Source organism: Hyla sarda, chromosome 9 (genome assembly GCF_029499605.1).
Source record: "Hyla sarda isolate aHylSar1 chromosome 9, aHylSar1.hap1, whole genome shotgun sequence".
NCBI classification, from domain to species: domain Eukaryota; kingdom Metazoa; phylum Chordata; class Amphibia; order Anura; family Hylidae; genus Hyla; species Hyla sarda.
Genome location: NC_079197.1, coordinates 31,970,858 through 31,984,601, shown reverse-complemented (window position 1 = coordinate 31,984,601; position 13,744 = coordinate 31,970,858). Strand labels below are relative to the sequence as shown.

General features: G+C 42.1%; 1 protein-coding gene across 4 annotated transcripts in view; it reads right to left on the bottom strand.

The window, feature by feature from the left end:
• NR6A1 (nuclear receptor subfamily 6 group A member 1) overlaps nucleotides 1-13,744 on the bottom strand; it is a 267,100-nt gene that overhangs the window by 42,985 nt on the left and 210,371 nt on the right. For all 4 annotated transcript variants that reach the window (XM_056540026.1, XM_056540030.1, XM_056540029.1 and 1 more), the window contains one exon: nucleotides 5,768-5,998. In XM_056540026.1, coding sequence (XP_056396001.1) covers nucleotides 5,768-5,998 — 231 coding nt within the window. The remainder of the gene's footprint in view (nucleotides 1-5,767; nucleotides 5,999-13,744) is intronic.

The following is a 13,744-nucleotide window of genomic DNA, read 5'->3' as shown; positions in this document are numbered from 1 at the left end:
TGGAACTTCACTTGGGGAATGTACTATTATTACACTGTAGACATTGTTATTGTGGGCCATAAGGAATTGTGCAATACATATTATTGATGCAGGTGTCCTGGGAGGGGTCTTAGTGACTCCCCCCTGGTTTGTGGAGTGGCCGTTTGGGCCTGTTTTAAAGGCTTTTAAGTAGTCTGTCTAGTCATTGTGTGTATAAGGGGATAAGATGTGTAAGCACCGGAGTACCCCTTTAAACACTGTTATACAGGCTGTGCACTCACTACCATTGTAGCAGAGGGTCATTTCTTCAGTGTTGTCACATGAACAAGATATACTAAAATATTTACAGTTATGTGAGACTGTATATATGATATGAGGGTAGGAATCACTTATGGGAGATACTGTATATATAATGTGAGGGGTGGACTCACTTATGGGATATACTGTATATATGATATGAGGGTAGGAATCACTTATGGGAGATACTGTATATATAATGTGAGGGGTGGACTCACTTATGGGAGATACTGTATATATAATGTGAGGGGTGGACTCACTTATGGGAGATACTGTATATATAATGTGATTGGTGGACTCACTTATGGGATATACTGTATATAATGTGAGGGGTGGACTCACTTATGGGATATACTGTATATATAATGTGAGGGGTGGACTCACTTATGGGAGATACTGTATATATAATGTGAGGGGTGGACTCACTTATGGGAGATACTGTATATATAATGTGAGGGGTGGACTCACTTATGGGAGATACTGTATATAATGTGAGGGGTGGACTCACTTATGGGAGATACTGTATATATAATGTGAGGGGTGGACTCACTTATGGGAGATACTGTATATATAATGTGAGGGGTGGACTCACTTATGGGATATACTGTATATATAATGTGAGGGGTGGACTCACTTATGGGAGATACTGTATATATAATGTGAGGGGTGGACTCACTTATGAGAGATACTGTATATATAATGTGAGGGGTGGACTCACTTATGGGAGATACTGTATATAATGTGAGGGGTGGACTCACTTATGGGAGATACTGTATATATAATGTGAGGGGTGGACTCACTTATGGGAGATACTGTATATATAATGTGAGGGGTGGACTCACTTATGGGATATACTGTATATATAATGTGAGGGGTGGACTCACTTATGGGAGATACTGTATATATAATGTGAGGGGTGGACTCACTTATGAGAGATACTGTATATATAATGTGAGGGGTGGACTCACTTATGGGAGATACAGTATATATAATGTGAGGGGTGGAGTCACTTATGGGAGATACTGTATATATAATGTGAGGGGTGGAATCACTTATGGGAGATACTGTATATATAATGTGAGGGGTGGACTCACTTATGGGAGATACTGTATATAATGTGAGGGGTGGACTCACTTATGGGATATACTGTATATATAATGTGAGGGGTGGACTCACTTATGGGATATACTGTATATAATGTGAGGGGTGGAGTCACTTATGAGAGATACTGTATATATAATGTGAGGGGTGGACTCACTTATGGGATATACTGTATATATAATGTGAGGGGTGGACTCACTTATGGGAGATACTGTATATAATGTGAGGGGTGGAATCACTTATGAGAGATACTGTATATATAATGTGAGGGGTGGACTCACTTATGGGATATACTGTATATATAATGTGAGGGGTGGACTCACTTATGAGAGATACTGTATATATAATGTGAGGGGTGGACTCACTTATGGGAGATACTGTATATAATGTGAGGGGTGGACCCACTTATGGGAGATACTGTATATATAATGTGAGGGGTGGACTCACTTATGGGAGATACAGTATATATAATGTGAGGGGTGGACTCACTTATGGGACATACTGTATATATAATGTGAGGGGTGGAGTCACTTATAGGAGATACTGTATATATAATGTGAGGGGTGGACTCACTTATGGGAGATACAGTATATATAATGTGAGGGGTGGACTCACTTATGGGACATACTGTATATAATGTGAGGGGTGGACTCACTTATGGGAGATACTGTATATATAATGTGAGGGGTGGACTCACTTATGGGAGATACTGTATATATAATATGAGGGGGTGGAGTCACTTATGGGAGATACTATATATATATATAATGTGAGGGGTGGACTCACTTATGGTATATACTGTATATATAATATGAGGGGTGGACTCACTTATGGGAGATACTGTATATAATATGAGGGGTGGACTCACTTATGGGAGATACTGTATATAATGTGAGGGGTGGACTCACTTATGGTATATACTGTATATATAATATGAGGGGTGGACTCACTTATGGGAGATACTGTATATAATATGAGGGGTGGACTCACTTATGGGAGATACTGTATATATAATGTGAGGGGTGGACTCACTTATGGGAGATACTGTATATATAATGTGAGGGGTGGACTCACTTATGGGAGATACTGTATATAATGTGAGGGGTGGAGTCACTTATGGGAGATACTGTATATACAATGTGAGGGGTGGACTCACTTATGGGAGATACTGTATATAATGTGAGGGGTGGACTCACTTATGGGAGATACTGTATATAATGTGAGGGGTGGAGTCACTTATGGGAGATACTGTATATACAATGTGAGGGGTGGACTCACTTATGGGAGATACTGTATATAATGTGAGGGGTGGACTCACTTATGGTATATACTGTATATATAATATGAGGGGTGGACTCACTTATGGGAGATACTGTATATAATATGAGGGGTGGACTCACTTATGGGAGATACTGTATATATAATGTGAGGGGTGGACTCACTTATGGGAGATACTGTATATATAATGTGAGGGGTGGACTCACTTATGGGAGATACTGTATATAATGTGAGGGGTGGAGTCACTTATGGGAGATACTGTATATACAATGTGAGGGGTGGACTCACTTATGGGAGATACTGTATATAATGTGAGGGGTGGACTCACTTATGGGAGATACTGTATATAATGTGAGGGGTGGAGTCACTTATGGGAGATACTGTATATACAATGTGAGGGGTGGACTCACTTATGGGAGATACTGTATATAATGTGAGGGGTGGAGTCACTTATGGGAGATACTGTATATACAATGTGAGGGGTGGACTCACATGGAAACATAGAATGTGTCGGCAGATAAGAACCATTTGGCCCATCTAATCTGCCCAATAATCTGAATCCTATCAATAGTCCCTGGCCCTACCATATGAAGGATAGCCTTATGCTTATCTCATGCATGTTTAAAGGGGTTCTCCAGTGCTTTCACATCTTTTCCCCTATCCAAAGGATAGGGGATAAGATGCCTGATCGCGGGAGTCCCGCCGCTGGGGATCCCACGGGATCATGCACGTGGCACCCCGTTTGTAATCAGTCCCCGGAGCGTATTCGCTCCGGGTCTGATTACAGCCGACCACCACGCTGGTGCCGTGTGACGTCATGCCTCCGCCCCCCGTGGGACATCACGCTCCGCCCCTCAATGCAAGCCTACGGGAGGGGGGTGATAGCTGTCACGCCCCCTCCCGTAGGCTTGCATTGAGGGGCGGAGCGTTACATCACAAGGTGGGCGGAGGCGTGACATCACACGCCGCCGGCCCGGTGGTCTCCTGTAATCAGACCCGGAGCGAACACGCTCCGCGGACTGATTACAAACGGGGTGCCGCGTGCATGATCCCGGGGGTCCCCAGCAGCGGGACTCCCGCGATCAGGCATCTTATCCCCTATCCTTTGGATAGGGGAAAAGATGTGTAAGCACCGGAGAACCCCTTTAAACTCCTTCACTGTATTTGCAGCGACCACTCCTGCAGGAAGGCTTTTCCATGCATCCATTACTCCATCAGTAAAGTAATACTTCCCGATATTACTTTTAAATCTTTGCCCCTCTTATATATAACTATGACCTCTTGTGGGAGATACTGTGGCTCACATTTATCATTGTCTTTAGACTGTTTTTTGTGTCTACAAAAGCCACGAAAAAGGCGCAAGCATGGTTTATTTGCCCCTTTTTTGCTCCTTTCGGTTTACACATTTCTGCTGATTTTGAGTTGAAATCCACTGATTTCCGCAATACACCTGATATGGAAGGGTTTTATGAACTGCGCCTTTTGTGAAAAGGCGCAAAAAAGGCACAACACCACTGAAAAGTCTCTAAAACAACACCAGCCAAGACTTAGCTTAGCTTTTTGGTGTATGTGAAGAGAGAAATTTCAGAAAATGTGACCTGCACAAAATGTATCAAATGCTCTGTGACTATTTAATAAATGTGGTTCTCCTACACATTACAGCACATAAAAAAGGTGTAAAAAAATACTTCACTTACACCTACAATGATAAATGCTTCACTTACACCTACAATGATAAATGCTTCACTTACACCTACAATGATAAATGCCGGCCGGTATGTCTATTTGAAGATGTTTCACTATTACATTGTTGTTGTTGTTATTATTATTATTGTTTTTACTGTGGTAAGGACACTGTACTTGCCTTTCACTTTGGTAAGGCAGCTTCAGATGGACATTCTGTAAATTCTACACAACCGGGCTGTAGGATCTTATAGCGACAACCAGCTAAGTCCAGTTCATTAGAATCCAAGAAGATCAATGAGGAAATATTTATGGTCAATTTTGTCAGACATTAATGTCAGGAGCTGTAGCTTTAAAATCTCATTTTTAAATCCCCCTTTTTTTTTTTTTAGGTTTTGAGTGGAACTAAAGGGATTTACCATCAGGTTCCTCTGGGAAGGACACTTCTCAGGAACTAGGAAGCAGCAGGGACTGGCGAGTATGACTAGTTTTTATTTTTATGTCACCCTGAGCTAATTTTAAGATAATACATGTTCACACTTCCGCAGCAAGCTCAGTCATATGACTAGAAGAGCAACACCACCATGGAAGATCCCAGAGTCAGGCTGCTGACAGAGTCCATCAAGCAATAGATTTTGCACTGTATCATGGTTTCACTTTATGATGGAAAGCGCAAGGACAGTGTGAATGCAGCCTTAAATATTTAATTCTGTTTCATGTATACATTGGGAAAAGCTCCCAACCTATACATTAAATAGTAAAAATAAACTATACCACATGTTATACTATTTTTTTTTTTTTTTTACTTAATACCTTGTAGTAGTAGTTTATACTATTTTATTTAAAGGGGTATTCCAGGAAAAAAGAAATTTTTTTTTATATCAACTGGCTCCAGAAAGTTAAACAGATTTGTAAATTACTTCTATTAAAAAATCTTAATCCTTCCAGTAGTTATTAGCTGCTGAAGTTGAGTTGTTCTTTTGTCTGACGATAGTGCTCTCTGCTGACACCTCTGCTTGTCTCAGGAACTGTCTAGAGTAGGAGTAAATCCCCATAGCAAACCTCTAATGCTTTGGACAGTTCCTGAGACAAGCAGAGGTGTCAGGAGAGACAAGGAGAGGCGTCAGACAAAAGAACAACTCAACTTCAGCAGCTGATAACTACTAGAAGGATTAAGACTTTTTAATATAAGTAATTTACAAATCTGTTTAACTTTCTGGAGCCAGTTGATATATATATATATATATATATATTTTTAAAAAAAATTCTGAGAATACATCTTTTTTTTTCTCTTTTAAGTATGCTATAAAAAAACACTGTTGCGGTTATGGGGACATACAAATATATTGAGAACCTGCACACACTATATAGAGACCAAAACCATAATGTGAATAAACCCTTAGACTGTAAAAACACACATCCGTATTACCTTTCCTGTTCATCCCCATTTGGAGGCACTTGAGGAGTCGACAATACTGGCAGCGGTTCCTCTGTTTGCGCGACATGACGCAGTTCTTGTCCCGACTACATCGGTATACTCTCTTATTGCAGATGCTGCGCTTAAAGAATCCTTTGCAGCCTTCACAAGAAATGATGCCATAGTGCAGGCCTGTGGCACGATCCCCACAGATAAGGCACGCTCTCTGGTCAACGCGGTCATCTGAGGAAAAGAAAGAGAATTTTACAACGCGGAAAGAAGCAGATCTATTACGTCTATCATATACACAAGCTGGTCATTATTTAAGGGATTGTTCAAGGTTAACAACCCAACCTGTCCATTAGTGGACTTTGGTATTGCAACTCATCTCTACTGAAGTAAATGAGGCTGCAATACTACTGACAACCTGTGGACAAGCTGTGGCGCTGCTTTTTGATGATGTCAGATATGTTATTCTTATCGCATGCAACTCTTCAATGGAATTCACAAGAAGAATGCCTTATAAAATATGGGAATGTGCAGATAATGGTCATATGTACACTGGCCCAGAGACATGTGGCCCCATCTGATGTCACATGTGCTAGCATACATATAAAATGCCAAAATTGGGACATTTTTGGGAGTTTGCACAAAGCATGTCTATTTTGCAGTCTGCTGTTCAGAACTGTGCTGTCAAAATCAGGACTGTTGCTAAAGATGGTCATAAATATCTATAACTCTATGTCTAATGGACATCACAGTCACATGACATAGCCTAGACAACAATGCTGCAGCATTTAATTCTGGGGGGGGGGGGAGGGCAGGTCACACTTACAAACTAGTGAAGCATCTACATCTCTACAGTAATAAAGCTATTCTAGCAAAAATAAAAACTGCAGACTGGAGGATTAAAGATGAGAACATGAATGGCTAGAGCCTCATGCACACAGATCTGGAAATGTTTCCTAATGGTCCTGAGCCTGACCTCAGATACATAAGACAAACACAAAACAAAACAAAAAAGTATAACTTATTTGGTTCAACACACACAGTACAGCTTCAATTTACCCCCAATAGCTTTGTCACTGGGTAGTGTGACCCTATGGAGGTCTTCTGTCTCCAAAGACATGCGACCTTACCAAACAGAGCTTGTGGTGATGCCTCCTGTCATCTTTGAGATTGAGCTAATTGGGTAGCCTGTTTTGGTGTTACTTTATACATTTTATTATTTTAAAAAAATTCAAACATCCTGTAAAGGAAAGCTGAGTTAGGCTGGGTTCACATCACGTTTTCTCCCATACGGGAGCGCATACGGCAGGGGGGAGCTAAAACCTTGTGCTCCCGTATGTAATTCATTTCAATGAGCCGGCCGGAGTGAAACGTTCGGTCGGCTCATTTTTGCGGCGTATGCATTTTTACAACCGGACCTAAAACCATGGTTGACCACAGTTTTAGGTCTGGGGAAAAAGCACATACGGCGCAAAAATGAGCCGACCAGACCGAACCTTTCACTCCGGTCGGCTCTTCTCCGGTCGCTTCTTTCATTTTTGATGCGGCCTATGCAAAATGAAAGAAGCCATCTGATTGGTTGCTATGGGCAACTCAAACTTTTCCCATGTACAATTTTTTTTATACATCTCGCCTATAGCCGGTCTATGTAAGGTCTCACAGCTGACAATGCATTTCAGAGCAAAAACCATGACATGAGGGGGGAAAGAACTGCCTGTAGACTTCAGAGTAAGGAGTGGGTGGAGGCACAAATCTGGAGAAGGGTGCAAAACTATTTCTGCTGTATTATTAAAAGTTCCCAAGAGATAGGGGGAGGAGAGCACCTTGGTAAGAGAGGTGACCTGAAACCTAATGGTCACTCTGGCTGAGCTCAAAGATCCTGTGTGTAGACGGAATCTTCCAGGAAGACAACCATCCCTGCAGCCTCCACCACTCTGGGCCGTATTGTGGAGATGAGTTGCCAGAAAGAAGCCTCTTCTCAGCAAAAGACACATGGAAGCCTATCTGGAGTTTGAAAAAAAAAAAACTCTCAGACCGTGAGAAACAAGATTCCCTGGTCTGATGAAACCAAGATGTAACTTTTTGGCATCAATTCTAAACATCATGTTCAGAGGAAATCATGGGTGTTAGGATTACTGACAGGGTATGTTCATTAACATTTACTATTTTATCTGACAAATATCTGGTTCTGGGAACTTCCAGAATCTATGTTTGATCAAATATTGGGGTCGTCTCATAGGTTTTGGATGTTATGTTTAGCTTCCACATTGTCTGGTTGTCTACACCAGGGATAGACAGACTACCTGTGCAGCCGATTTAGCTTCCCCGGGGCCTGGTGGAAAATGAGGGTCCTTTGTTTTTAGCTCCTGCTTAGTGGTGCATATGTGCCATGTTTACAGTGTGTGAGTGGTCCAGATGAAATGGCATGGGAAAATAGGTTTGACATTTTTAATGCGTTAGTGGTGAGTATGTGGAATGTATCCAGTGTGGAGTATTGCACGTATGGTAGATGTCCGGTGTGGAGTATTGCATATATGGTAGATGTCCAGTGTGGAGTATTGCATATATGGTAGACGTCCAGTGTGGAGTATTGCATATATGGTAGATGTCCAGTGTGGGGTATTGCATATATGGTAGACGTCCAGTGTGGAGTATTGCATATATGGTAGATGTCCAGTGTGGGGTATTGCATATATGGTAGATGTCCAGTGTGGAGTATTGCATATATAGTATATGTCCAGTGTGGGGTATTGCATATATGGTAGATGTCCAGTGTGGAGTATTGCATATATGGTAGATGTCCAGTGTGGAGTATTGCATATATGGTAGATGTCCAGTGTGGAGTATTGCATATATGGTAGATGTCCAGTGTGGAGTATTGTATATATGGTAGATGTCCAGTGTGGAGTATTGCATTTATGGAATATGTCCAGTGTGGAGTATTGCATATATGGTAGATGTCCAGTGTGGAGTATTGTATATATGGTAGATGTCCAGTGTGGAGTATTGCATTTATGGAATATGTCCAGTGTGGAGTATTGCATATATGGTAGATGTCCAGTGTGAAGTATTGCATATATGGTAGATGTCCAGTGTGAAGTATTGCATATATGGTAGATGTCCAGTGTGGGGTATTGCATATATGGTAGATGTCCAGTGTGGGGTATTGCATATATGGTAGATGTCCAGTGTGGAGTATTGCATATATGGTAGATGTCCAGTGTGGAGTATTGCATATATGGTAGATGTCCAGTGTGGAGTATTGCTCATATAGTAGATGTCCAGTGTGGAGTTATGCATATATGGTAGATGTCCAGTGTGGAATATTGCACATATGGTAGATGTCCAGTGTGGGGTATTGCATATATGGTAGATGTCCGGTGTGGAGTATTGCATATATGGTAGGCATCCAGTGTGGAGTATTGCATATATGGGAGATGTCCAGTGTGGAGTATTGCATATATGGTAGATGTCCAGTGTGGAGTATTGCACATATGGTAGATGTCCAGTGTGGAGTATTGCACATATGGTAGATGTCCAGTGTGGGGTATTGCACATATGGTAGATGTCCAGTGTGGAGTATTGCATATATGGTAGATGTCCAGTGTGGAGTATTGCACATATGGTAGATGTCCAGTGTGGGGTATTGCATATATGGTTGAGGTCCGATGTGGAGTATTGCATACATGGTAGATGTCCAGTGTGGAGTATTGCATATATGGTAGGCATCCAGTGTGGAGTATTGCATATATGGTAGATGTCCAGTGTGTAAGTAATACATTTATGGTGGGGCTGTATACAAAAATACAAAAACAGAGCTTCCTATTGGGCAGTATGTTTGTACTAGGTGGAAGAAATAGGTGGATATGAATGATGATCTCACCTTGCAAGGTTGTGTTGGCACACAACAACCTTGTGGACGTCTGGTAGATATGATCCCTTTGGATATTGTTTGCGGTGCAGTCGTCCGGGTTGCTCGAGATGTGTGGCAGCACACTCTATAAGCTGGTTTGCGGGGTCTGGAAAAAAGAAAAATGGTTCCCGGGATGTTCGGCACCAACCGTAGATGGAATAAAGATGTGGTGAGTCTCAGTTATTTAAAAGTGTTCTTTATTGCCGTAGCAGACGCGTTTCGAGGTCTTGCACCTCTTTATCAATGATTATGGCATACAACGTCTGATACGGCAATAAAGAACACTTTTAAATAACTGAGACTCACCACATCTTTATTCCATCTACGGTTGGCGCCGAACATCCCGGGAACCTTTTTTCCAAACCCAGTAATACATTTATGGTAGGCGTCCAGTGTAGAGTATTGCACGTATGGTAGAAGTCCAGTGTGGAGTATTGCACGTATGGTAGATGTCGGGTGTGGAGTATTGCACATAGGGTAGACGTCCAGTGTGGTGTACTGCATAAATGGTAGATGTCCAGTGTAGAGTTTTGCACGTATGGTAGAAGTCCAGTGTGGAGTATTGCACGTATGGTAGATGTCGGGTGTGGAGTATTGCACATAGGGTAGACGTCCAGTGTGGTGTACTGCATATATGGTAGATGTCCAGTGTGGAGTATTGCATATATGGTAGATGTCCAGGGTGGAGTATTGTATATATGGTAGATGTCCAGTGTGGAGTATTGCATATATGGTAGATGTCCAGTGTGGAGTATTGTATATATGGTAGATGTCCAGTGTGGGGTATTGCTCATATGGTAGATGTCCAGTGTGGGGTATTGCATATATAGTAGATGTCCAGTGTGGAGTATTGCATATATGGTAGATGTCCAGTGTGGAGTATTGCATATATGGTAGATGTCCAGTGTGTAAGTAATACATATATGGTCGGGGACCAGAATTTGAGCATTGCGAATGTGGTAGGCGTTCAGTGTATGAGTATTGCATGTATAACAGGAGTCCAGTGTGTAAGTATAATATATATATATGGTAGCTGTCAAATGTGTGAGTATTGCATGTATATAGTAGATGTCCAGTGTGTCAGTAATACATATATGATCGGGGTCCAGAGTGTGAGCATTGTGCATACAGTAAGCGTCCAGCAAGCACCCTGTGTATGTGGTGCATATGCATACTGTGTCCACTATATGAGTAGTGAATGTAAAGAAAGTGTCCAGCAAGTGAGGGGCGTGGTGGGGAGGGGTGAACAGTGCATGTAGGACAGGTTCCTAGAATGAGTGGTTTATGCCATGCATGCCGCATGTGACCTGTGTATGTGCAGCAGACCAGTGTGCGGCACGTGTCCTGAGCGGGAGGGGGGTGTTCACATGTAGGGCATGTATTCAGTGTATAATGTGTGTACATGTCCAGCGCATGGTGTGCGCGCTCTCTTTGTGGGTGACATAAGTGCTTTTTATATATTTTATATATGTACAATATATTATTTTTATTGTTTTGTGCATCCTGTTGGCATAGAAGGGATAGTGTTCCAAGCACATTTCCTGTACTGGAGCCCTACGCTGTCAGTGTCTGCCCCTCATCTCTATAAAGCCACGGTGCCGAATCCAGTTATTGCAGACGGTATGGTATTACCAGCTAGGGAATGATCCATAAACCCCCATTACTCTTTCGATCGATTTTACGGTGATGTTTAGGTTGTTTGAACCAGGGTTTAATAACACTTCCTGATTTCTTTCCAAACAAGAACAGGATTCTTCCATACAATCCCTCCTGCGAGATGTGGCGCCGAGATACATTAAGGAGACTTATTTTAAGTGACTCGCAATGTGAAGCCTGATTTAAGATTAAACGCAGATCCCAGATAATGAGGATACATCTAGGGTAAGGAACGAGAACGCTCCAGTCATCATCCTGGCAGTTTCCTCTCTTCGTCTGACATCTCCGTCCCTGAAAATGACGGCACGCCAAGTAGGATTGTGCTCACAGAGTCGGCAGCCCAATTCTGTCGCAGTGGGAAAGTTACCATCAGACGATACCAAATCTCACATGACAGCTCTTCTAGCTCGCGGACATTCAATTTACATTTTCTGTTCTGACAAACGATAAAAGCCGGCATGAAACAACGTTAACCCCTTTTGTTGCAGTAGAGACTAGAGGAACATCTCTGGGAACTAAAGTGTTAACCTTGGATTTTTTCTTTGCTATCCCATTGTCAGCCCCCTCAAGCCCCAATGGCTGATAACAGTGGACAATAGATTAGTCAGCAGTACAGCAAATGTCATTTCTATTTCTCTAAACCTCCTCTCAGCAAGTCTATAGTATGGTAACTAATACAACCAGAGAACCATTCATCATTGGAATGGGATGTATATTACCTGGTAAGAGCTGTGTTGCTATAGGATGTACACTAGCATCTGGCAACTGCTGCTATAGGATGTACACTAGCATCTGGCAACTGCTGCTATAGGATGTACACTAGCATCTGGCAACTGCTGCTATAGGATGTACACTAGCATCTGGCAACTGCTGCTATAGGATGTACACTAGCATCTGGCAACTGCTGCTATAGGATGTACACTAGCATCTGGCAACTGCTGCTATAGGATGTACACTAGCATCTGGTAACTGCTGCTATAGGATGTACACTAGCATCTGGTAACTGCTGCTATAGGATGTACACTAGCATCTGGCAACTGCTGCTATAGGATGTACACTAGCATCTGGTAACTGCTGCTATAGGATGTACACTAGCATCTGGCAACTGCTGCTATAGGATGCATGTTGCAGTAATATGGTGTTTTGTTGTTTTTTTTTGCTACAATTTTCGCAAAACAGTAAAAATTTGTATACAGGTATATATTAAATGACAATTCCCCACTGTGATTGTGTCCCTTTGTTATTATATTAACAACCAATCCCACCCAAAAGAAAAGAAAAATTCAGCACAGCTACACTTATAGACTAATCTACATACAAACCATGTTAGTTAAAAAAAAAAAATAGATTTCCAAACTGCAACTCAATGTTGAAAAGTATAGAAAAAGTAACATACATAATACACATGTAGCGGCTGTAACCACTGAGTAAACAACATTACACCCCCCTATGCCCTTGTTGACCCTTGGGAACCACCTGTGCTGACGCACACATCATCCGCTTCAGGGCAAACCCAATCTGTATTGATTTACAAGCCTACATATGTATTTAAAGGAAGGAAGATGTCCAGCGCACACATGTGTAAAGGAACTTTTCTTCATTCGGTTGCCATGGGATACATCAGGTACTCGCATTTCGGCCCTGCGGGCCTGAGTACCTGATGTTTTTTTTTGCTTGTTTGGTGTCCCAGTACCGCATTTCATACGTTACTTATTTATCTATCTATCGGTCCCCGTTACTTATTTATCTATCGGTACTCTTTTGTCCATAGAATAATGTATATAGTATTTCTGTATATAAATGGTTAATTACACCTGTTTCTATTAGCATTGCAGGACCTGCAGGTCATGTGACAAGGTGAACTCTATGGTTTTAGATTAAGGACCTTTGGAGGCCCTCTTACGTCAGTAATCCCATCACACCATGTACTGGTGAATGGCAGACGTTCGGAACATTCAGAATCGCCATGCCCCCTGCCCATATAAGGGAGCGGCGGCCATCTTCTCGCTCTCTTTCTCCTGGCTCTTGATGAGAGAAGACCTATATCGCCGTAATCGCAGTGAGTTAGGCCTGAGCTTTGGGGCAATGGCTGAATGATCTAAATTATAGAGTGTGTCATCCCCTAAGCACTCTGCAGTATCACCGGACCCAATATTTCCCCTAAATTCGGACGGATCTGCACATCACTCCCTAAATTCAGAGACTACAAGTTTAATGCAAGGTCCACAACTTCTGCCAGTCGCTAAGCAACCTAAGAACTGTTATATGAGACTGTTACTACGCATTTGATATTGCAAGCACTGCAGTAAAGTTATTCAAGTTCAAGTTAAATCTGCTTGTGGACCTTCAGTCATTTCATTGCACTTATCGCTTCTGGGAAGGGCGGCGATAGGCCGGAACATAGATTCAGC